The following is a 26,470-nucleotide window of genomic DNA, read 5'->3' as shown; positions in this document are numbered from 1 at the left end:
GCGCTTAGCCCGGTCACGCAAGTAAGAGCCTGGGTACGAGGCATATTAGGGGCGTAGACATCAGGTAGCGTGCTAGCCGGCTCTCATTCTGGGTTATTCCGAAATGTTTTGTTTTTAAATATTGGGAGTTTTGTGGCGCACGCATAGGTCATGTGCTTGGGGGCGGAGTTGTTCCCTGCTAGCAGAGGCCTCTTTTCTCTGTATTTCGCTGGGCTGGAGTTAGCGATGAAAAGATACCTCTGCCATGGGTCGCAAGTTCGTTTGATCAAACCGCCGTCCACGATCGTGGACGAGATCCAGAGCGCATGCTCCGTTCATTAATTACTGGCCACTATTTGAGCCCACAATGACTAGCGCATGCATAAAACGTATATCCGCTGCGGGATAATAAGCCCGCATTCGAAACGGCGACCTCCGTAGAAATATCACGCGACAAATCATAAAAGAAGCCATTCAATGCCTTATCTTCATTCAGAATTTTCTCTCTTTTGACTAACGAGTCAATCTTCCGTTTACAGGTTTTGCATATTCTTCTGGGAATAGCTGATCTAAGTTTACCAAAAAGTTTTGTAACATTTTCTTCGAATCCAACTAGGCGATATTTACATTGAAGAAACTCGCCTGCCCAGATGTCTTAAAATTAATCCCACAAACAAGACAAAACTCGTCTTTGCTGCGTTTGTTGTTCAATCTTTTTAGTGACGTTTTAGGTGATTGAAATTGAACAGTTTTTTTCTTTTTTCGGAGAGGAGAACTAACCGGAGTTTGATTCATGATTTCCGAATAAACCCACGCAAAGTATATTAGCATATTGACAGCTTTCGCGCGATGGTACGGGTTTTGGCACGTCGGTCGCTTATTAACGCTAACGCATGCGCAACAGAGACAGTTTCGACCCATGGCAGAGGTATCTTTTCCTCGCGAACTCCAGCCCAGCGAAATACAGAGAAAAGAGGCCTCTGCTAGCAGGGAAGCGGAGTTGCAAATGTTCGATAACAAAACTTTTCTGAAGAGCCGGCTAGCAGCAGACTAGTTACTTATATGTCGGGCATCACAAACACGATATCACAGGCTTATGGTGAGGTAAACCCTTTTCTTGTCGGGCACCAAGACATATACGATGTCGTAGTGATTTTGAAGTGGGTGTTCGAGATATTACATAACATACAGTTTTCTTCGTTCGCCAAAGCAGTGTTGGTTGCTAAGTCACGATACACCACCGTCGGCTTCCATTCAGTGATTTATCTTGTTAAAAAAAAAAAAAGAATTATGTAAAGGTGGTCGAGTGCAATACATAGGGACTAGAATTTTTTTTTTGTTACTTTTCTTTATGCTGGGTGAGTAATTAAACTCGAAGTGTGATACTCCAAAGTGTAATCAACAATAAAACCGAAAGAGAATGGCTATGCCATGCTGACGAGTCCTAATAAGGACGAAACAGCTGTCCATGGTTGTCGAACTGCACGGGTAATAGACTGTGCTAGCGTCCCGTCTTGGCCCGACTGGTGCCAATGTGTGTATGCTAGTGTGCTTTTAAAGTCCAATTAATGAAATTAGGGAAGGTTAATTTATTATCCCGAGAGAGGGGGGGGGGGGGGGGGGGGGAGGGGGCGGATTTTGATTAAAGTAAGGGATTAAATTAGTTGCCCCCCCCCCCCCCCTTCAGGAGAAACAAAATTTTCCATGCTCCCCTCCCTCGCCCCCCTTGAGTTATCAAGAAATTTAGCCAAAAATTGTCGTTTTTCCAAGACGCGATCACTTCCATATAAGGAAACTAATATATTCTTTATTTGGGAAACCTGCACGATTCTTGTCATTTTTAGGGCTGCCTTACCGCAGGTGCTTTGCAAACTTTGTGAATTGTATTCAGAAGAGAAAACCAGTAACTGTGAATGGAAAAAGCCTCGGAAAAGAAACTAAAATTCCTCGGTACCAGAGCCCTAAAACGACAACGGTTTCTTCATATCCCCATATTTTCGGTGCCCCCCTCCCCCCCTCGAAAACCGAAGAATAGAAAGAAGGAGCAAAGGAAGTAACGGCAATACAATGTCAAAGGAACGCGATCAAGACACATTAGCTGCAAAGCTGCACAGAAAGTGGAGGAAAAGGAATTGGTTTATAACATTAATTCAGAAAAAGTGAAGGCACTCAATTTCTCAAAGATGCTATTAACTCCAGGTTACAACCTGATAATTGTTGATGCTAAGGATGACGTATTTTCTCCTTGCAAGAAAAGTGCAGCACAAGAAAAGAGAAAAGGAAGAGAGCGAGGAAGACAGCGAATCAGATATGAGCGAGGATTTTGATGAGCGCTTATAGCAATAAAACGTTTTGTTTATATTTTAGATACGGAACATGCACTTGAGCGGAAACCATAAGAGATGTATTTAGGGTGTATATAGGTTTGCATTGCATAGATAAAACGTGCTTAATACGTATCCTGGACTACTGGATTGTGCATGCCAAATAACTGCACCAGAATCGGGACAAGTTAAACCAGTCTGATTTGACACTTCGTCAAATTACATGGTAGACATATAAAACAGCCAAAGGAATCAGTGACCCCCCCCCCCCCCCCCTTTTTAAAATCCAAACACTTTCGACGCCATATCAAAGTGTAATACTCTAAAGTGTAGTTCAAATCTCCTTGCGCAGGGCTTTCTTCGTGCACTTGTTATCTTTGCTCGGATACAGAAATCTCTGCGAGGGAGGGTATATATGCCTCTACTTCTATTGAAAGTTACCCCAAACTGAAAAAATACCTCAATCAAAAAAATACCTCAATCAGAAAAATACCTAAAAAAATACCTCAATCAATCATGATATGTTTCATGCCTCTTCGTCGGAGTAAATGATTATTATGAAAAATAATATCAACTGAGTCTGTGCTGGTGGCTTATCTAAATAACTGGGCCTATACAAATACATCAATTAATCACTCATTGTTCGCGTAATTGCGCGGACGTGCGTCGGGCCGATATCTCGAGGCCAAGTGAGGGAAGTTCATATACCGCTTACAAAAAAAATAGGCCATAGCACTTTCTGTCTCGGAATTTGGACTCTTACTTGGAACATGGCAACAACAGCATACAACTGGGTCACAAAAGAGATTATCGCAATGAAAAATAGCCCGGAACCCATTATCTTTTAGAGCCCTAGACAAACAAAGCCTTGACTTAATAACTTTTACATTCCTTGGGGTCCGGTATCTCTTCACTTTACTCCACAGTTTCCGGATTTTCTATTTGTTTTTAACTAATTCACCGCAAAACGACGATATGAAAATCTCAACACACTGTACTATGTTAATTTTTGTATTGTTTCTATTGAAACCAAAGTCAGCGTGATATTTTGAAGCTGGGCGTCTTTGCTTTCTGAGGCAGAGAGAGAGAGAGAGAGAAACATCGAGAATTATGTGTTCGTGTATCATGTCAACACATTGTGTCGCACGATAGCCAGGTACTAATATTCTAATCGCAATTCCACATTTAAATCCTAGTCGCCTTTAATTCTTAAGAGTTTCGCTCCCTCTAATCACATTGTTTTGGATTCTTTTTAACGCGCTAAATAGCAGGAAACTAGACGCTTTTGTGTTTAGAATCGTATTGTCTCATGAGCCAATCGGAAGGCTTATCATTATCACGTGGATTAGTGAGCGATACTGAAATTGTGAGCGATACATTGAAAATGGCGTCGAAGTGACATGAACTTTATGGATAGAACTTGAATTAACCTAAGAATAACGCAGTATTGAAGACTTTTGGCCTAAGGAGACTACTGCAAGGTAAACCAAAAGTTATTCCTTTTCTCGGTGTAGTTGTTCCGCTTTGCATTCTTGAGTAGGGCCACTGATGTTCGGCGAGGATTCCTGTGTGTACTATCATGAATGCTTCTTTGCATATTTATATTTGTAGACCACCTAACTTAACTAATCTCTTTTGCTGTTGTTTTGACAGTTAAGGGCCATAAAAATCACAGCGAATGATTGCATATAAAAGCGTGCACACCAAATTTAAATTCAAACAGCCTCTTTGTATGTTTTCCGTTTTGTTGATCGAAAGTCAAATCGTTAACCGAATTTATGTTTGGGACGACAGTGATTTAAGTAAAACCTGAATAAATGTTGTCGCGTTGTAAACAAACTCAGATTCAAATAAGATCGGTTTTGAAGCGTTTTCTAATGCTCTTGTCAGTGTTTTATCCACACTAGGTTAGTGGATTTTAGGTTAGATTATGTCGCCTTCCTGAGTGCCGAAGATTGCAATTCTTAGGATGCCTAATTTCTGTGTCACGAAGCGTACATTTTTTCACCAATTTACGGCTGAATCGCACCAAAGTGTCGATGTTTTTATACTACAGTCGAACAGGGATAATTAAATTTTATTTAACCCTAATCCGAACGATAAAAAACGGTCAACAATCTAGTTCAATCTACATCTTTGTGATATTATTTTCGCGTTTTTTAATCCAAATGCTCGCATAAGAAATTCAGGATAACTTAAACAAATTTTATTACTTTTCAACGTGTAAGTGTCTCATCATGAAGTGTGAAAAAAATATTATTAGAGCCTCTAAATTTACTTTCCCAGTAGTTTAGTATTGAGTCTGTATGGTGTGTATTAAATTAAAATTGCCATTATTTTTATTGAATAGTTTGCTGGGTTCTATAATCCGTCAATGATTCCCTCTATTAACAATAATATTCTATGGGCTATTATTTCGAAGCAGTTTTATATTATACTTACTTTTTTACTTTAAATTTTATTTTCACTTTAATGAATTCCTTGATTATTTGAGCTACTTAAGGTTGAACTACCTTATAGAATAATTTTAGTAAACTGTTCCAATATCGTGTTATTGAGATCAATTCTTTCATGGTTATGTATTCCGGACCAGTATCAGTTTTATGAGTAGCAGTTTTATGATTTCATTTTGTTATAAATTTCATATCAGTTTCAACAATGCTTAAACCAGTCATTCGTTGGCATTTTGTTCGTCAAGTTTGTCAAATTAATCAAAAGAATTAAAATAAAATGTGCATTTTTAATGGTTAGGAAATAAATACTGTCCATTTTTTTTCAAAATCTCATTTTATCTATCTGCTCAAATAAAACATAACAGCAGTAAATTATTGAATTGTTTATTAGGAATAGTTCTATTTAACAGACTCAAAATCTTTTTTTCTATGGTACAAAATCGAAAATGAATTCATATATATCATCTCCAATAGTCACAATCAGGACAAACTAAAGAGGATTCTAGAAAATTTCATCTCTAAAATTGCCCTCATCTTTTGTGTTTTTGTGAATGCATGTTATGAGAAATTGTATGTTCACTGTATGCATTTGGTATTAGTAAAGCAGATATTCGCCGGCCGATCCAGACTTTAAAAATCAACTAAAATATGAATGGAGTGGAAAATAACAGAGATTTTATCAGAAACTTACCAACCCCTGGATCTACCCATAATCAATTTGCTAGAATTAATCTCAGCTCTACACCAATCTATGTATCACGAAATATGCTGTCATGTTTCATGGCCCTATGATAGATTAAATGAATGACACTCAGCAGCCAAGGGAAAATTGTGATAGAGACATGCATTCATGCACAATATTTAGTGTCTAACCAGTAGTTGCCTTCGCCAATTTTTCCTCTTTATTAAGACTTCCCTAAAGAAACATAAAGTTGACTCTTGTTATGAAGAGAGCCCAAGAGTGCGACCTGATATAATTCTCAACTCATTAGACTGCTGTATCATTCCATGATCTTGACAGGCTACTTTCATACTGCCCTGATTATGGAGGAAGTGTAAAAGTAGGACTTGATGGTGGTGATCATGAATGGTGAGGTCAAGGCAGGACACAATGGTCATCTTGAGGATAGAAATTATGAAGTGGAAGTCTGTGTCAAGTTTCCTGAGGGAGTACTAAAGGTATTATTGCTAATATTTTTTTCAATTTGAGAAATAATGAATTTGCTTTTATTACACATTTTTCCCAATGTATTTGTCAACTGAATGTCTCATCTTTGAAGCTATCATTAAATATATTTCCAGTGATATTAAAGTGGTACTAAATGACTGCTTTGCCTTTAGAAACTGTTCTTGTTTGATGACCAAGAAAGAATATGGCTTGCCAAGCTACAAGTCATTAGTGAGCTAGCTAAGGTTAGTCTAAATTGTTTTTATCCAAATTTTTGCTGCTAATTTTCATCAATACATACTTTTACTATATTTGCCAACAGAAAAAAAAACAATATAATGTTAAAATATCATTTGTTTTTTTTATTATCTATTGTAGGGTGTTAAAGATGCATTGAATTATGGATTTTATGAGCCTCCTTGCAATGGTAGATCTGGCAAATTTCTCGATGAGGAGCGGACATTCAGGGAGTACCCTCAGCGTGTGAAACCTGCACAGCTAGAGGTATGGTTAGGAATATACTTTCTCCCTGTAAGAGGAAGCTCTGTCCTCTTCCATGTTAACAGGCTACCTCACATTTCACCTTAAGTGCAAAAAATGGGTAAATGTCTAAGTTAGATATGCTACTTAGATCAAGTTTTAATAGCTAGCACCATTGATCTCACACTAATGGTAAACTGATCTTTGTATAGTTCAAGTACAAGCGGAGAGTGTACAAGTCCTTGCAATATGATGCAAAGGCTCTTCAGAAAGTTCACACAAAGGTAATCTAGCCACCCACTCACTTTTCATTACAAGCTTTCCAACTTTTCTCTCTGTATGACTTTTTACTCCCCTCTGTATGACTACTAAACAAACTTTATCAGAACATCAGCCAAAGTCAGCTTTCCAGTTGGCTTTTGCTAGAGCACATTTACATTTCTTTTTTTACAATATATAGGGTAACCTCAAGAAGTTGTTGGATGCAGTTTCCTTGGGCTCAATCCCCCAAGTGACCAAACTGACAGACAAGGGCCTGGATCCTAACTTTCAGGAGGACAAAACTGGAGGTTGGTCGAGTCTGGGGGGAGGGGGGGATCCTGGTTATGTGCCTGCAGTTTTAGTATCAACATTATTGGGAATTTGTCTACAGAGACCCCTTAAAGCCGCATTGTCACCAGTTTACTTCCAGTCAATTGCCTAACAATATTCAATGATTTTTAACGGAAAACGCGAAAAATATTTCAAAATATTGAAAGCAGTGTGTCTATTGGAATTTTTTTTGAGGATGTGATTGATAATTTAGAGGGGATGGCCTGTTAAATATCTCGAATTCTAATAGATTCTTTTGTCTTTTAATTGTTGAGGTTTCCTTCGGCCCTCTGGAAGTAAACTGGTGACAATGCAGCTTTAATCCATAAAAGGATAGCCCCCCCCCTGATCAGATGTACTAACTGTCCATATTGTGTGTACAGAGACCCCCCTGACTATTGCAGCAATGGGGGATCAAGGCATGGACCTGATCATGTCGCTTGTAAATGGTGGCGCGCACCTTGACTACCGGGCGGGGGACGGGCTGACCTCCGTGCACAAGGCGGCCATCAAAGGCAAGGTCAACTCACTCAAGGTCGGTCGACATGTCAAGATCACCCCATTCATTCCTTGAGTTTGCTTTCACATTTTCTTTATTAGCATTCGCTATAATTCCATATGTAATTGGAATTCACTATAATTGTAAAGCTGATGTCCACTTAATATTTATTTTTAATAGACTTTGTTGGACCTTGGAGCCTCGCCAAATTACCGTGACGGGAAGGTAAGGAAAACTGGCATTACCCTATAGCACATCAAGATAGCCATTGCTTTTCTTGCATTCTCTTGCTCGGTTCTTGAAAATTATAATACAGTACACGCAAGGTTTATCTATGTACTAAAATAGTATTTTTTGTTTCTTTTCCTTGTCTTAGAACTTGACCGCCCTGTATTACACAGTACTCTACGGGGCTGACCCATACTGCTGTGAAATCCTGCTGAATGACCAGGCGGAGATGGGTGTGATGGACCATCAAGGCATGCAGGAAATACACCATGTGAGTAATGCAATGTCACACAACGCTTGTCAAGGCGTGCAGGAAATACACCATGTGAGTAATGCAATGTCACACAACGCTTGTCAAGGCGTGCAGGAAATACACCATGTGAGTAATGCAATGACACACAACGCTTGTCAAGGCATGCAGGAAATACACCATGTGAGTAATGCAATGTCACACAACGCTTGTCAAGGCGTGCAGGAAATACACCATGAGAGTAATGCAATGTCACACAACGCTTGTCAAGGCGTGCAGGAAATACACCATGTGAGTAATGCAATGTCACACAACGCTTGTCAAGGCATGCAGGAAATACACCATGTGAGTAATGCAATGACACACAACGCTTGTCAAGGCATGCAGGAAATACACCATGTGAGTAATGCAATGACACACAACGCTTGTCAAGGCATGCAGGAAATACACCATGTGAGTAATGCAATGTCACACAACGCTTGTCAAGGCATGCAGGAAATACACCATGTGAGTAATGCAATGTCACACAACGCTTGTCAAGGCATGCAGGAAATACACCATGTAAGTAATGCAATGTCACACAACGCTTGTCAAGGCATGCAGGAAATACACCATGTGAGTAATACAATGTCACACAATGCTTGTCAAGGCGTGCAGGAAATACACCATGTGAGTAATGCAATGTCACACAACGCTTGTCAAGGCGTGCAGGAAATACACCATGTGAGTAATGCAATGTAACACAAGGCTTGTCAAGGCATGCAGGAAATACACCATTTAAGTAATGCAATGTCACACAACGCTTGTCAAGGCGTGCAGGATATACACCATGTAATTAATGCAATGTCACACAACGCTTGTCAAGGCATGCAGGAAATACACCATGTGAGTAATGCAATGTAACACAAGGCTTGTCAAGGCATGCAGGAAATACACCATTTAAGTAATGCAATGTCACACAACGCTTGTCAAGGCGTGCAGGATATACACCATGTAATTAATGCAATGTCACACAACGCTTGTCAAGGCATGCAGGAAATACACCATGTGAGTAATGCAATGACACACAACGCTTGTCACGGCATGCAGGAAATACACCATGTGAGTAATGCAATGTAACACAAGGCTTGTCAAGGCATGCAGGAAATACACCATTTAAGTAATGCAATGTAACACAACGCTTGTCAAGGCATGCAGGAAATACACCATTTAAGTAATGCAATGTCACACAACGCTTGTCAAGGCGTGCAGGATATACACCATGTAATTAATGCAATGTCACGCAACCTTGTCAATGCTTGCAGGAAATACACCATTTAAGTAATGCAATGTCACACAACGCTTGTCAAGGCGTGCAGGAAATACACCATTTAAGCAATGCAATGTCACACAACGCTTATCGAGGCATGCAGGAAATTCACCATTTAAGTAATGCAATGTCACACAACACTTGTAAAGGTATGCACGAAATATACAATTTTAGTAATGCAATGTCATGCAATACTTATCAAAGTATGCAGGAAATACACCATGTGAGAACTTCATGTTGTTGTAACACAATGTCATGCAACACCTATCAAAGTATGCAGGAAACATTCCATGTGAGTAACACAACATCACACAACACTTGTCAAGGCATGTAGAAAATAAACCATGTGAGTCGACAAAATATCACACAACAACATCATTGGCCACAGTTCATACACCAATTTATGACCCCTAGAATCACACACCAACTAGACCTCATAAAAATGCTTTTTTATTGCAAGGCGTGCAAGAATGGCAGAGTGCAGCATCTGGAGCATCTACTGTACTACGGTGCAGATATCAATGTAACCAACGCCTCAGGGAATACACCCCTCCACATAGCAGCCTGCAACAACCAGGTAAGGCCTTGGATTGGGTGGTAAGGCGCCAGTACTCGCTTTATTGACTTTGTTCCTTTTCCAGGAGGACTGTGCGCATGTATTGCTGTTTCGCGGCGCTAGAAGAGACATATTGAACTACGCCAATCAATCGGCGTACAACATGGCGGCCATGGGAGGGAACAATGATCTTGCAGAGTACATCCGAAACTACCATGACGGTCAGATAGGTAAGTCACGTGTACATCCATAACTGCCTTGGTGGTCGTATAGGTGAGTCACGTGTTCATCTTATACTGCCTTGATTGACAGATAGGAAAGTCACGTGATCACCCGTGACCACCATGATGATCAGATAGGTAAGTCACGTGTGCATCCACAACTACCACGATGCACAGATAGGTATATCACGTGTACATCAGCAACTACCACGATGCACAGATAGGTATATCACGTGTATATCAGCAACTATCACGATGCACAGATAGGTTTGAGATTAGAAACAAGATGAATTACAGCTGTCGCGCAGGTCATGATGTCTCATAGCCGTAGCAGGCCTCGAATTATTGGGGGGGGGGGGGGGGCACGATAGAGAAACATTAAGAAAACAATGGGAGGCACAGCCATGTGTCTACGCTAAAATATAAGAACACGTATTTTCTAGAAAGTAAATATAAGAATTATAATATTTTCACACGAAAACGAGAGTGTGTTTGTTTTGATGACAAACCTTGAATCCGCGCGAACGGGGCGAGCATAGTGATAGAGAGCATAATGATTTCTTGTATCAAACCGCAGGCCTTTTTCCATTGCAGTCAAAATCTCCAGTAAACCGACCTACAGCACCCGACGTCGGAAAACGCTCGTAAGACCCCGAGCGAACTCGCTATTCGATCGGGCGCCTTCGGACAGCCAATTGTCCATTCGTAGCGGGTCGTCGGGCTCTTCCACGCACAGTATTCCTAGTATCATTGGCGACACGATCTCATTAGCCGACCAAGAACCGAGCGGGGAAGGTAGGGTCCAGCGTAGCGCTTCTATTGACTCTACAGCGTCCGACTCTTCGTACGACTCCGGGTCTGGGCCCGAACTCTCTCCGAATGAGCATCGATCGCATGCTAAAGCGATACGGTCGCGAAGTCGAGGTACGGACGTATACGATGGGCGTTCGGCGCCGCCGGTGAAAATGATATCTGGCGGCGCAACGATGCGTAAGCGACTGTACGCGAGTATGCCTGGCAAGAGATTCATCGCAGTCAAGGAGTACAAGCCGAATATGGGCGGCGAACTGGCGCTTAACAAGGGTGACATTGTAGAAGGTAAATCAATCAATTACTTGTATTTGTATATACATATATATACACAAGCGGAAGCCTTATAAGTAGCTTGTGAAGTCACCCTACTTATGTTCATATATAAAGGTAGAACACGAAGGTTTGGTTCAGTAAAATTACAATGATATAGAAAGTGATACAAAGAAAATGACAATATAATAAAACTACACTAAACTAAAACTAAACTAGGCTGTCTTGCCGTGGGGGTCCTCATCTCGCCTGATGTTGTCAGCGGAATTTCAGGAATTGATATTTTTTTTATTAAAATATGACAATTTATAAAAGTTATCAACCCAAGAAGTGCTGCGTGTGTTTGTCTGAAATACTATAAATAGGTAAATATGGGCGGCGAACTCGCGCGTGTTCTTGTGAATTTTATATCAGTTGTAAACTACATTTGTTTTTTCGGAATACTTTCAAATTACAATACAATACAATAATACAATACAACTAACTATATGTTTTATAAAAATCGGTATTTGTTTTACTTCGCTTACGCCTACGGGACCCCCCCCCCCCTACCTCCCCCCGCTCTATATTTGTTGACTGTCGATTGGGAATTTCGTTTTAAGACCATATCTATGAATCGCCCCTTTTTTTTGGCTCTCTCCCATTACTTGGCATTGCGCTGGCTGTAAAATGAGATGTGACGGTGGAAGGGTAATTTAATTTTTCCCGCTGCTTATTCATAATTGATAGCTTGTAATAGTTTTCTGATGGTACTGTATTCACAAGATGACAGCCAGATATCACCCCAGAACATATACTCAATTTTCCTGAAACGCTAAGGAAATACTTGCAGGAGTTTACGCATGGCTAGACCGTCATGTAAGTTTTTGTTGTTTTATTTGAATAAGAAACTTGTTGAATAAAACTTTTACAAGATGCCATGCCATGCCAGATAGTATTATACTCAATCTTGAAATGCTAATACTTGCAAGAAATGTCGCACTTGTTTGCAGCTTATCAGTCACACCTTACTGTAGTTATTATTTACATTCTAAATTTGAAGACAAATTATTTGAAGAAATTTAAAAATAATCATAACAAAGCTGTCTACGTTATTTACCAATTAAGATCTGTTGTTTAATCGTAATAGCTTTCCCAAATCAGCCGATGGGAATGGATGCTTTCTCGCATTTGGTACTCTTCTAGGATGACAAAATGATAGAGACTGTGATTCACCTCCCACAGAGCGCCTCTGAAACTCCGTGACACGTCGGGTATTTCGAAGATTAACATCACACTTCCCTTATACATGTTACCTTGACAACTCACTGACACAGGAGCGGCACAAAGCGATTCCACAACTTTGCGTGACCAAAGAACAACAGGAGCGGCACAAAACGACTCCATAACTTTGCGTTTTTTTGCGTGACACATTACGTTCGGTGTTACTCTTGCGTGACACGTTTTTTAAAACGTTTTTTACTTAAAAGTTGCAAGAGCGGTGCAAAGCGACTTCATAACATTTCGTGACCACTGGATTTGTCTCGCTCGTATTGTGTTTCGTTTGCGTGACTCTACAGTGCGCCTTTCAAGAGCTGCGATTTAGCGGGTGTGATGGATCATCGAAACTTTCACGGTTCAAGCCATTCCAGGGTTTGTTAGCTGCTTGCTTATCCAGACCTCCAACTGTCTGTTTCCACATTTGCGTGTGAAAATGACGGCCCGCTCAAGTGAGACGATCAAACATCATCACAACGCACAGCTTGGAATCGCCTCTTCAGAGCGATGAAGGATCTATGGAAAAGAGAAACAACACGAAATCACTAGATAGCAAATCCCGAGGAGACCTGAGCCCATCCAAGTCAAAGGCATCTCACAGACGAAGCGCGAGTTTCCGCGTAAAGAAATCGAGGCGTCCACAATCGGACTTAAGTGAATCTCGAGATGATGGTTTCTTGTGGATCAGGAGAGAATTATATTCGGGCGACTCGGTCGAGTCATGGAAACAGGACGGTCAGTGGACTTCATACGAGTGCTTTCATCGCACTTTCTTCTTCCTTGTTATTATTTTCGCTTCCTTTAAAAGCTATCCCATTGAGCGTGGCTTTCCGATCTCATTTCTAACCAATCTCCTTCATATACCCTGACTGACTTTCCAAACGTCGTGCAACCTTATATGTTGTATTAGGTTCCTCGTGTGACTTTGCAAATATAAATTTACTTACTCTCTCGACCTAATTTCACTCAAGGTTTAACGACTTTTTGTACCTTTAAAATAAATATTCTGTAAAGTTTCCTAAACCTTATTAGTTTGACATAAATTAACGACAGCTGCTTTCGATTTATTTTATGACCAATTTGCTCTGTGCCGAATGATGCTGTTTGTTCCTAACCTATTCTACTCTCTTGTCTTGTTGACATTTCCACTCAATATTCGGTTATCGGTGTCGTTATTTAAGAGGGCAATAATCGCAATTAATGCGATTGTCTGGACGCGATTATGTGTGTGCTGAATACGCTCAGCTTCAGTCCATATTGCTGTTTAAACAATCAAATATCGCTGATGAATTGGGTTTAGCGGTGTTTCCGGTGATAGACAAACTCTTCATCTCTCCCTCGGTAATTGCTGTAAGTTTGTACTTGCTTGAACTCTTTTATTCGATGTAGTAAGTTACTATAAAGCTAACCAAATTCTAAGTGAGTTTTCACACAAAACGAGTGTCGGAAAAATATTTGTTTATTGTTTAATGTGCCCTGTATTATCACGTCGTCTCACTTAATACAGACTCTTCTTTTTCTCGCGATATTTGCCGCAGCTGTGACCATGTTTCCCTCATATCCGGTTTAGTAGATTGTTAATAAATACCAACTTAACAAAATTTATTTGAGTTAATGAACAAACGATGAGTGTCGGAAGAAGATTTTGTTTATTGTTTAAAGAGTCCTGCAGTTTCGTGTCACCAGATGAGTCATGTCACGTTAGAGTCTCGCATGGAAGGTCATTTGCCGAGGTTCTAGTGGTTTCTACATCGAGAATCAGTTAGCAGTAGGTAGATTATTCGTGATGTATTAACATGCATTTATCACAAAACGCACCTTTTCCCGCAAGACGCAAACTAGAAATTTAATAAATTTTGATAAAGATGCTTCAGTATTGTAGAAACAACAAAGTGCAGTTCGCTCTTCCTACTGTTTCATGTTTGGCGCGCTTGTATTACAAGCAACGATCGTATATGTCAATCACGTGACCAGCCATAGTAATGTGACGTCACTAGCCTACAAATTACAAAAAAAACTATTTTTTTGTATTAAAAAAATTCCGTTTTAAGAAGTGAATGACATTTACTAAAATTTCCAATGTGAGGCGCCTTTGCGTGACAAGTAACCCATTGTAGGTGCTTTTGCGTGACATGTAACTGTAGATGTTTGCTGTGTGACAAGTTAAGACTGTTGGTGCCCTTTTGTGACATGTAAGGACTGGAAATGGCCATACGAGCCGTAAAATTACAGGCTTCCCTTATCTCACACAATGGAACAAAATGAAATGTTTAGTATTTGTATATCGCATACCAACACATTATGTGTTTTCCAATATTTATTAATAATAATAACAAATGTGTGGCTGACAAAGGCACTTTAAGTTAGTGTGAAGCATTATCACTGAAAATGTTACCAAGGGCCATCATCCCCAGCGGTTGTTTCATCCCTTTCCAATACACGATAATACAGGTTTCAAAAAGGGGACCTCTGGCTTATCGTCTTTATCTGAGAAGATGTGGAATTCACAGCCCCCAAAGTAGAGAGCTCGTTTTTATCTCTGACTTGAAAAGCAAAACCTGTGTCACTGAACTATTGTGGCACTCTTAAATTCTCCATTTTAGTGATACATGCTATGTTTCTTTTCAGTGTTGTATGTCGGTGAGAAAGGATTCTGGGAAGGGCGTGTTGACGGCAGGAATGGTTGGTTCCCGCACACCTGTGTTGAGGAGGTGAAATCAGGTACATACAGGATCCTTGATATCATGACTTCTTATGGCACAACACCTACATACGTAACATCCTATGTGTCATTCTACGCTGTGAAACTTTTTTAAAATAGATACAGTCGAACCTCTATTAAGCGGTCACCCTCGGGCCTAAGCTTAGTGACCGCTTAATAGAGGTGACCGCTCAATAGAGGTCAAATTTACAGTAAACATAAGGGGGAAAATTTGGGACTTTGGTAAATGACCGTTGAATAGAGGGTGACCGCTCAATAGAGGGCCGCTTAATAGAGGTTCGACTGTACCTGTGTAACATTAATTCTATGAAGCCTCTAATAGACAAAAACCTCCTTTTTTATTGCAGAAAAACCAAGGCGTCACACGTTATTCAACCGACCCTCTTCTATTACTTCAATCTACGCCAAGAGGTCAGTGCTTTGTGATACTAGTTATTTATATCTGGTGTATTCTCTATAATGATGCCCCATTAACACATACTGCAGGCTTTGATAACACATCTCCCTAGAGTTATCAAATAATCTAGGCTCTGTGTGATATATTCTCTACAACAGCTTGTCTATGGTCACACACATCCCCCTAGAGTCATCATTTAATGTATCTCTGTGTGGTATATTATCTATAGCGATGTGGTGTCAATAAATCCTATTGTCTATGGTCACACACATCCCCCTAGAGTCATCATGTAATGTATCTCTGTGTGGTATATTATCTATAGCGATGTGGTGTCAATAAATCCTATTGTCTATGGTCACACACATCCCCCTAAAGTCATCATTTAATGTATCTCTGTGTGGTATATTATCTATAGCGATGTGGTGTCAATAAATCCTATTGTCTATGGTCACACACATCCCCCTAGAGTCATCATGTAATGTATCTCTGTGTGGTATATTATCTATAGCGATGTGGTGTCAATAAATCCTATTGTCTATGGTCACACACATCCCCCTAAAGTCATCATTTAATGTATCTCTGTGTGGTATATTATCTATAGCGATGTGGTGTCAATAAATCCTATTGTCTATGGTCACACACATCCCCCTAAAGTCATCATTTAATGTATCTCTGTGTGGTATGTTATCTATAGCGATGTGGTGTCAATAAATCCTATTGTCTATGGTCACACACATCCCCCTAGAGTCATCATTTAATGTATCTCTGTGTGGTATATTATCTATAGCGATGTGGTGTCAATAAATCCTATTGTCTATGGTCACACACATCCCCCTAAAGTCATCATTTAATGTATCTCTGTGTGGTATATTATCTATAGCGATGTGGTGTCAATAAATCCTATTGTCTATGGTCACACACATCCCCCTAGAGTCATCATGTAATGTATCTCTGTGTGGTATATTATCTATAGCGATGTGGTGTCAATAAATCCTATTGTCTATGGTCACACACATCCCCCTAGAGTCATCATGTAATGTATCTCTGTGTGATATATTCTCTACAACAGCTTGTCTATGGTCACACACATTCCCCTAGAGTCATCATGTAATGTATCTCTGTGTGGTATATTATCTATAGCGATGTGGTGTCAATAAATCCTATTGTCTATGGTCACACACATCCCCCTAGAGTCATCATGTAATGTATCTCTGTGTGGCATATTATCTATAGCGATGTGGTGTCAATAAATCCTATTGTCTATGGTCACACACATCCCCCTAAAGTCATCATGTAATGTGTATCTGTGTGGTATATCTATAGCGATGGGCCGTCAATAGATGCTGGTCATATGCCGCCTCCTAGAGTTGTAACACTATACCGAGGCAATCAGGGAGGATTTGGATTCCAGATGAGAGGTGCCAACTGTAAGTTGTTGACAATCAGAATTTAGTAGAAACGTGATGACAGTGATTAACGCAATGACAGTGTACACATACCATGGAAAGCAATTTGCGTGAATTTGCAATTGGTGCGAAATGAAAACATCCTACAGCGAATGCCCTCTGACAGTGATTGGTATGATGATTGGCAAAAATGAAACAAAATTTTTAGTCATGTATACCGCAAATCGACATGGCGAGGCATGTTCACATGCAACTGGCTTTACTGGTCAATCGACATGGTGAGGCATGTTCACATGCAACTGGCTTTACTGGTCACTGTATAAGTACAGTCTGCTCCGTACAGTTTGCAATCATGAGTGCGAGTTAGCGTATAACCACTGTCGCTGAAGATTGGTATAATAATTGGCAAAATGAAACAAAATGTCTAGTAATGTATACCGCAAATCGACATGGCGAGGCATGTTCACATAACTGGCTTTACTGGTCACTGTATAAGTACAGTCTGCTCCGTACAGTTTGCAATCATGAGTGCGAGTTAGCGTATAACCACTGTCGCTGAAGATTGGTATAATAATTGGCAAAATGAAACAAAATGTCTAGTCATGTATACCGCAAATCGACATGGTGAGGCAAGTTCACATGCAACTGGCTTTACTGGTCACTGTATAAGTACAGTCTGCTCCGTACAGTTTGCAATCATGAGTGCGAGTTAGCGTATAACCACTGTCGCTGAAGATTGGTATAATAATTGGCAAAATGAAACAAAATGTCTAGTAATGTATACCGCAAATCGACATGGCGAGGCAAGTTTAATTGCACTTGACATGCAACTGGCTTTACTGGTCACTGTATAAATACAGTCTGCTCCGTACAGTTTACAATCATGAGTGTGAGCTGGTGTGTAACCACTGCCACTGAAGATCGTACCCAATAACGTGCGGTGAGAAAGGACCTCTTCATTCCAAAAGACGAGGTATTCACAGTCCCCAATGCACAAAGTTCCCACCTTGGTCCTCTTGCTTGACGGTGACGAAGCCCTTATCCCTAAGCTATCCTGCCAATTATTAAGCTAATGGTACCTATTTATCTGTTGTAGCTCAAACCCCAAGACTAGATTTCCAGCCCACGCTTGAGTTCCCCGCCTTACAGTACATCGGGGAAGTTGAACGCGGAGGGGAGGCCGACAGGAAGGGCGTCAAGTGCAAGGACTTTATTCTCGAGGTAAACTGTTACTAAAGAGAAGATATAGATGACTGAAAAGAGGTCAAGGGGGGACTTTATTCTCGAGGTAAACTGTTACTAAAGAGAAGATATAGATGACTGAAAAGAGGTCAAGGAGGGGCCTTTATTCTCGAGGTAAACTGTCACTAAAGAGAAGATATAGATGACTGAAAAGAGGTCAAGGGGGGACTTTATTCTCGAGGTAAACTGTCACTAAAGAGAAGATATAGATGACTGAAAAGAGGTCAAGGGGGGACTTTATTCTCGAGGTAAACTGTCACTAAAGAGAAGATATAGATGACTGAAAAGAGGTCAAGGGGGGACTTTATTCTCGAGGTAAACTGTCACTAAAGAGAAGATATAGATGAATGAAAAGACATCAAGGGGGGACTTTATTCTCGAGGTCAACTGTCACTAAAGAGAAGATATAGATGACTGAAAAGACGTCAAGGGGGGACTTTATTCTTGAGGTAAACTGTCACTAAAGAGAAGATATAGATGACTGAAAAGACGTCGAGGGGGGACTTTATTCTCGAGGTAAACTGTCACTAAAGAGAAGATATAGATGACTGAAAAGAGGTCAAGGGGGGACTTTATTCTGAAGGCCTATCCTTGCACTGTCAATAAAGGGAAAATATAGATGACTGAAAAGACGTCAAGGGGGGACTTTTTTCTCGAGGTAAACCCTTAAACTGTCACTAAAGAGAAGATATAGATGACTGAAAAGACGTCAAGGGGGGACTTTATTCTCGAGGTAAACCCTTAAACTGTCACTTAAGGGAAGATATAGATGACTGAAAAGAGGTCAAGGAGGGACTTTATTCTGAAGGCCAATCCTTGCACTGTCAATAAAAGGAAGATATAGATGACTGAAAAGACGTCAAGGGGGGACTTTTTTCTCGAGGTAAACCCTTAAACTGTCACTTAAGGGAAGATATAGATGACTGAGAAGACGTCAAGGGGGGAATTTATTCTGAAGGCCAACCCTTGCACTGTCAATAAAGGGAAGATATAGATGACTGAAAAGAGGTCAAGGGGGGAGTAATAAACACTATCAAACGCAAGACTTTTAGATAAACTAAAGTATATTACATGGGGCTGGAACACCCCAACTGGGGTTGGAGCTAGTGGGTCCACTAAGCTAAGGTAGAGTAAAGTAATAAATTGTTTTATTAAAATCCATATGAGCAAGGCGTCATCAGTAAACCTATCAGCCAATTGAACTCCGCTAATCAACAGGTGGAAGGGGAGGACGTTACCACGGCAACGCATACCCACGTGGTGGAGCTGATCAGGAGAAGCGGGACATCGGTCACCCTGAAGATTATGACGGTCCCCCCCGCAGTCAACGGTCTACCGTACGATGATGCCCTTTCTTGCGGTTCATTACGACTACCAGGTATATACATGCTTATACAGGCCTGGCTACCAGGTATTACATGCTTATACAGGCCTGGCTACCAGGTATTACATGCTTATACAGGCCTGGCTATCATTTAATCATGTTTTCAGACGTACCGTTTAACGCCAATCGTACCTTGAGCCACCCACAAAACACGACACTCAATTGGCTTCCACGGGATGTTTAAAAGAATTGAAACATGTTTATCAAACATTCCTGTTGAACGTACAGGTTTTGCCGTTTAGCCAGCCATCAAACAATACTACGCGTGCTTCGTACTTTTATTCAGCCAGAGTTCCCATGGCGCAACTTTTGACCTCTCCTTTATTTATTACGGAAAAAGTGCGTGTGCGTGTGCTTGTGGTCATGCCAACGCGAGAGTTCGTTTTCAATGTTTGACCAACATGTTTGAAAGCTTGGCCAGGCTTATGACTGTTAACTATGTAGCATAAACTACGTTGGGTATCGTTACATGTCTACAGAATACCTGAAAGTGTAGAAAGATAATGCGATTATTTTATTTATCGTCTTTATTAAAAAAAAAGGTGTATATAGTTGGCTACATACCGAGAATGAGCAATGTCTGATATAACTCTTACTTGACAGGGAAAAAGCCACCTCCACTACCGGCACGTGACCCGTCCACCACGCTCACACTTGGACGCTTGCGCACTAACAGCCGCCCGTCACTCTTCGGTACGTTATGAACATGTCAATCACCCATCTGTCAATCACCCATATGCCAATGCGCCATCTGTCAATCACACACTTGTTAATCACACACATGTCAATCAACCAGATTTCAATCGCGCATGTGAAAATCTTATCATGATTAATCTCCAATGTTTGTTTAAATGGATAATTTTCGTCTTAATTCTTGCTGTAGATACGGGTCTGAACCATGATGAGCCCGCCAACTTGGGTGTGGACAGCGTTATAACTGTAACGAAAGACTCGCCCTGGCATACGCTCCAACGTCGCAAATCAAGCAACGCACGCGCTGCTGCACAATTCAAATTCAACGGGAAAACCAAGGCCAGTCGCACGCCGCCGAATCAACCTATTGAGCGATCTCACTCCATGCAAAATATCCCCATAGCGCCAAATACTGAACCAATCAGGAGGCGTCCCGTGAGCACGGCTGTCCCGTATAAAATCCCGCAGGTTCCCGATCACAAAATCCATTTGTCGCGCTCTATGTCCGAGGATCCTGGCAAGCTCTCCGTGAGAACGCAGCTTAGCAGTCACTCCACCCCAGACATGGCAATTCAACCGCCTCCAGCACCGGACTACATACCTTTGCGGGATTACGACGTCTTAGACAACGATACCATCTTAGCGGCCACGCCTGGAAGCAGAGCCCCTTTTGTTGAGAGGCGTGGGTCCAAGCAAGATATCCCTATTATCGCGACGCCTTGTACGAGTGCGCCATATGCGGAAAGGCCTATTTCTCGGCAGGATGTTCCTAATCTCGCCATGCCTGGTACGCCTGGTCGTAGGGACTCCTATGTTGAGACATCCATGTCCAGTCGTGATGCTCCCATTATCGCAACGCCCATAGAGGTAACAAACAACGAGGAGACAAGGTCGCGAGACGATGGCTCCTCCGCTAGTGACAGGCGTCACAGCCTGGACTCTAGTAGACCCGTTTCGCTCTCATCCGCCCTGCAACAAGCTGTAGCGGCAAGAACCAAGCGAATGGACAAGAGGCTGACCCAGTGCTCTGATGAGTTCGATCAGCGCACGCGTAAGGCCAGTGCACCTGCCAAGATTACGGCAAGGACTCGGGCAATGGACAAGGTACGCTCGGATATCATGGCGAAGCTGAACGATGATAATTTGCATGAGGGCAGCCTGAACAGTGGTAACGAGCATAGTACGCAAGTGCGAAATACTACTCAAGCTAAACCTCCCCAGCCCCCTCCCGTACCTAGTGTCCAGGCCCCTCCTGCTCCCCCACCAGCCCCGCCAACCATGGGCTTGAAACGCAACCAGCAACCCGAAAAACCTGTCAAGCAACAGGAAAAACTGGTTAAAAAGAATAATATTCCCATGACTCCTGTACTGTCGGGCCTTATCACCACTGACGCGTTGAACGCCAAACGGGGGAAACTCAAGTCTGTGGATAGCCAACCTGCGCGCGCATCGAAGCCTAGTATACAGCCCTTGGGCAAGCTGGGTGGACATAGCAACAAGACAACGCCGACATTCGGCTCCCAGCACTCGGATATGCTCGCTAAGGCTGTGGCTGCGCGCGCGGCCAGACTCGCCGCGGAGGCTGAGCATCCCGACTCCCCCTCCTCATGGGACGACGAGCCCAATGATTCAACCAATATCCCCATCAACCGACCAGCCAATGATTCACCCAATATCCCCATCAACCGACCAGCCAATGATTCACCCAATATCCCCATCAACCGACCAGCCAATGATTCACCCAATATCCCAATCAACCGACCAGCCAATGATTCACCCAATATCCCAATCAATCGACCAGCCCAAGACAGCAAGCCGGCACGGAAACCACCGCCCCCGGTGCCGCCCAAAAAGAAAAGCCCTTCCCCGAGACATAAGCCTATATTTATCCGAACAGAATCTGATTCTTCTCCTCGAAAGTCATTATTTCCTCCTACGTCAATCGATAACTCGCCGGAGCGCTTAGAGCCCGGTGTGAATACAGAAGAAGATCGTACCATGATGTTGTTTGATGACATGATCCGTCGAGAAGTTGAGAGCGAGAACTGGAGCTTGAATTCGTGGAACAGTAGCGACTCTAATTCTGCTATGGAAGTTGTTACTCCCCCTGTATCCTTCCAGGGGAGTAGTGACGAAAATGGGGTACTTAAGTCAAGCGGGGGGAGTCACACTCGACCTTGGTACGAGTACAGCTCTGGCTCCCCGTCTGAGGAGAGCTTAAATGCAAGCACCGAGCGTATCCGAACTGGGTTCTCCCTAGAAGATGTACGGGGGAGGGGTGGAATTGAGGAGGTTGAAACTGAACCCCCTAGCCCCAACAAGCACCAGGAAAATTCTGTGAATGTAAATCCTAGCTCGCCTTTACGTACCAATAAATTCTCGACACTTGGGAATGCAACAGAAGGCGTCAATACGGATGGAAATACGGGTAATAGGCCCAATTTAGCGCCCCTTATTACTTCCTCGTCTGCAGGAAGGAGGCAGGAACAAGCGACACTCGACACACATTCTGTTATCACTTCCTCGCCTGCAGGGAGCGCGCAGGACACACCAGGCGACGTGGACGAGCTTGTGGAGAGAACTATCACAACGTCGACAGGACTCAAAATCAAACTCATGCTGAAAAAGGATAGGTCAGGGGGGTCTTCCCCTGTGAGCCCACGGTCACCGTCACCGTGTGAGCCACGCTTGCCTTTGGAGTCGCGCTCTCCATTTGAGTCAAACTCTTCCTTCCAGTCACGCTCGACCACTGAGTCACGCTCATCCGCCGAGTCACGGTTGCCTGCTGAGTCACGCTTGCCGGCTGAGTCACGCTTGCCTTATGAGTCACACTCCCCTTATGAGTCCCGTTATCCGACAGAACCCTCCTCAGCCTACCCTATTACGGTCATCAAGACTCTCCCTGCACCACCTAAGGTATCTGCCAAACCCGCCACTGCACCCAAGCCAGCGGGTATTCTTGCGAAACCGTTTAAACCTGTTGTAACACCACCCAGCTTCGACTCGTACCTTGATCACGTCGCCGAAAGGGGAGTAGATGCGGACGAGGAATTTGACCTCCCTCCTCCTCCTGACGAGTTCAACGATGATTCCCGCTTTCTTGAGATCCCATCCCCTAGCCTGCCCCCACCGCCCGAGTTTCTACAGGAGGACGAGATTTCACATGATCACTTGAGCAGTGAGTTAATACCACCGCCGCCACTACCGGAACTCGACCAGGTATGTTACGTGTTCTATCTGCCGTTCGCGACGACAGTCTTTAGAGAGCTCAAGCAAGTCAACACGAACTGCATCAAAAACGGCGCGCGCGCTCACGAATTGCTGAAAAACGGCGTTGACGTCCGTGACAGGAAATCTCGAACGGCATTTTCCCTATTTTTACATTCTACGCGCGCCGCGCGCCGTTTTTGATGCCGTTCGTGTTGACTTTAGCTCTCTTTTGTCTCTGATACTCGTATTTACACGCTGTAGTGATAGGGGGTGTAAGGCTTATTGTTCTCAACTTTTTCTTCTGGATCCAGGGGCTATATCTTACCTGACTGCGAAATGTGGCCATTAGTCTCGTACGCAGGCATTCTCACCTCTGTCACGCGAGGCTGGAGTCAGAACGACTGCTTAGGAGAGTATGGCTCCAGGTGCTAAATCTGAATGTTAGGGGGTCTATGGGAAGAATCTGAATGTTAGGGGGTCTATGGGCAAAATCTATACAAGGAGGGTGTATGGGCTGAATATTAATGTAATGGGGGTCTATGGGCTAAATCTAAATGTAAGGAGGGTGTATGGGCTGAATATTAATGTAAGGGGGGTGTATGGGCTTTATATAAATGTAAGGGGGGTCTATGGGCTAAATATGAATGTAAGGAGGGTGTATGGGTTAAACCTAAATGTAAGGAGGGTGTATGGGCTAAATATGGATGTAAGGAGCGTCCATGGGCTAAATATAAATGTAAGGAGGGTGTATGGGCTGAATATAAATGTAATAATAATAATAATAATAATAATAATATATGTTTATTTCTACACCATTGCAGCTATCATGGCTGAATTACAAGTGAGAGGTCGTCACACAGAAACTAACAATAGCGCACAGTCACAAAACCTCTAAACCTACAAGTTTTAGCTTGCGGTCCTATTATTTTCTCATTTCCTGATCTCAAATTATATCCATGTTGGACAGTTGTCATGTTATTAACCACAGATTTTAAGGGTTCAACAGTTTTAGCTCTTGCCAAGGGGGGTCTATCGGCTAAATCTAAATTTAAGGAGGGTCTATGGGCTAAATCTAGATGTAAGGAGGGTCTATGGGCTAAATCTAGATGTAAGGAGGGTCTATGGGCTAAATCTAAATATATAAGGAGAGCCTAGGTGCTAAATAGAAATGTAGAGGGGGGTTCAGCGGCTAAATCTAAATGTAAGGAGAGCCTAGGTGCTAAATAGAAATGTAGAGGGGCGGTCAGCGGCTAAATCTAAATGTAAGAAAGAGGAGTCTAGGGGCTAAATAGAAATGTAGGGGATGTTCATGGAGCAACTCTAAATGTGATAACCTATTGATGCTAATTTATTGTTATACTTTCATGAGCGTTGTTATTGTTATTACCTGAGATCTTCCCGGTACTTAAAACCTGTGTCCCTCTCTTCTAGAATAAAGTCATTAGTGCGCCTACTGCCTTCAAATCTTCCCCTAAACGGTGAGTCAATCGCGTCAATCTGTTGTTCATGATTATTCCAACAGAATATCAAGCACTTTCCTTGTTCATTATTGTTTCTCATGGAGCGCAAAGCATTGTATTGAATACCATGTTCATTTTAGTTTTCACGGAGCGAAAAGTATTGTATTGAATGCCTCGTTTATTGTTTTCCATTTGAATGCCTTGTTTATTATTACTTCGACGGAGCACAAAGCATTGTATTGAATGCCCAGTTCATGATTGTTTCCACAGAGCGCAAAATTGAATGCCTTGTTCATTATTGTTTCCAGGGAACACTTCCTGGTCAAGCCTCTGACGGAGTGGTCATGTGACGATGTCTGCTCGTGGCTTGAGTCCCTGGGCTTCCACCAATACGTAGAAACATTCCGTGAAAACGACATACAAGGTTGCCACTTACCAGAACTCAGCAAAGCCGAGATGAAAGAGCTTGGAGTCAAGAGTCTCGGCCACAGGATGACCATGGAAAATTCAGTGGCTAAACTTACCCACCCTCTAGAATCCAACTGCTAACCACAGGGTGACCATGGTGAACTCAGTGGCTAAACTTACCCACCCTCTAGAATCCAACTGCTAACCACAGGGTGACCATGGTGAACTCAGTGGCTAAACTTACCCACCCTCTAGAATCCAACTGCTAACCACAGGGTGACCATGGTGAACTCAGTGGCTAAACTTACCCACCCTCTAGAATCCAACTGCTAACCACAGGGTGACCATGGTGAACTCAGTGGCTAAACTAACCCACCCTCTAGAATCGAATTGCTAACCACAGGGTGACCATGGTGAACTCAGTGGCTAAACTTACCCACCCTCTAGAATCCAACTGCTAACCACAGGGTGACCATGGTGAACTCAGTGGCTAAACTTACCCACCCTCTAGAATCGAATTGCTAACCACAGGGGGACCATGGTGAACTCAGTGGCTAAACTTACCCACTTTCTAGAATCCAACTGCTAACCACAGGGTGACCATGGTGAACTCAGTGTCTAAACTAACTCACCCTCTAGAATCGAATTGCTAACCACAGGGGGACCATGGTGAACTCAGTGGCTAAACTTACCCACCCTCTAGAATCAAGCTGCTAACCACAGGGTGACCATGGTGAACTCAGTGGCTAAACTAACCCACCCTCTAGAATCGAACTGCTAACCACAGGGTGACCATGGTGAACTCAGTGGCTAAACTTACCCACCCTCTAGAATCGAATTGCTAACCACAGGGGGACCATGGTGAACTCAGTGGCTAATCTCACCCACCCACTGAAATCAAGCTATTGCAAAAAACATAGTCACCACAGGATGACCAACGAATCTAAAAACACAGCCTTGTTATGTCACGTGTTTACATAAAAATCAAGACGAGATAAAAAGGGAAGAGCCAAGTTAATATAGAGTTTATTAAGATGGTAAGGCTACTCTTAACGAGTAAATAGAGACTTTTGTATTGTAAATAAGCATAGATTTATCTTTGATTGAATAAGCAACTATTTTTCTACGATTAAACAATTAATTTGAGTCA

General features: G+C 42.3%; 1 protein-coding gene across 3 annotated transcripts; it reads left to right on the top strand.

Annotated features, from left to right (window-relative positions):
• Positions 1 to 3,632: 3,632 nt before the first annotated feature.
• LOC5514510 (SH3 and multiple ankyrin repeat domains protein 2) lies at positions 3,633 to 26,470 on the top strand. 3 transcript variants are annotated; one of them, XM_032384105.2, is made up of 21 exons: positions 3,633 to 3,784; positions 5,778 to 5,935; positions 6,098 to 6,169; positions 6,303 to 6,428; positions 6,617 to 6,688; positions 6,865 to 6,973; positions 7,379 to 7,530; positions 7,675 to 7,719; positions 7,871 to 7,993; positions 9,742 to 9,858; positions 9,923 to 10,067; positions 10,653 to 11,156; positions 15,027 to 15,119; positions 15,468 to 15,531; positions 16,841 to 16,944; positions 18,020 to 18,144; positions 19,384 to 19,543; positions 20,153 to 20,242; positions 20,433 to 23,461; positions 24,884 to 24,930; positions 25,221 to 26,470. In XM_032384105.2, exons 2-21 carry the CDS (start codon positions 5,828 to 5,830, stop codon positions 25,459 to 25,461), a joined length of 5,526 nt encoding a protein of 1,841 aa, XP_032239996.2. In that variant the 5' UTR covers positions 3,633 to 3,784; positions 5,778 to 5,827; the 3' UTR covers positions 25,462 to 26,470. The 3 variants fall into 3 exon arrangements, with proteins under 3 accessions (XP_032239996.2, XP_048578594.1, XP_032239998.2); XM_048722637.1 differs by lacking the exons at positions 3,633 to 3,784; positions 5,778 to 5,935; positions 6,098 to 6,169; ... (4 more) ...; positions 7,675 to 7,719; positions 7,871 to 7,993 and adding an exon at positions 9,149 to 9,181; XM_032384107.2 differs by lacking the exons at positions 3,633 to 3,784; positions 5,778 to 5,935; positions 6,098 to 6,169; ... (4 more) ...; positions 7,675 to 7,719; positions 7,871 to 7,993 and adding an exon at positions 9,472 to 9,504.

The sequence above is a fragment of the Nematostella vectensis genome, chromosome 15, assembly GCF_932526225.1.
Source record: "Nematostella vectensis chromosome 15, jaNemVect1.1, whole genome shotgun sequence".
In the NCBI taxonomy this organism is placed as follows: domain Eukaryota; kingdom Metazoa; phylum Cnidaria; class Anthozoa; order Actiniaria; family Edwardsiidae; genus Nematostella; species Nematostella vectensis.
This window is presented reverse-complemented; position numbering and strand designations above follow the sequence as displayed.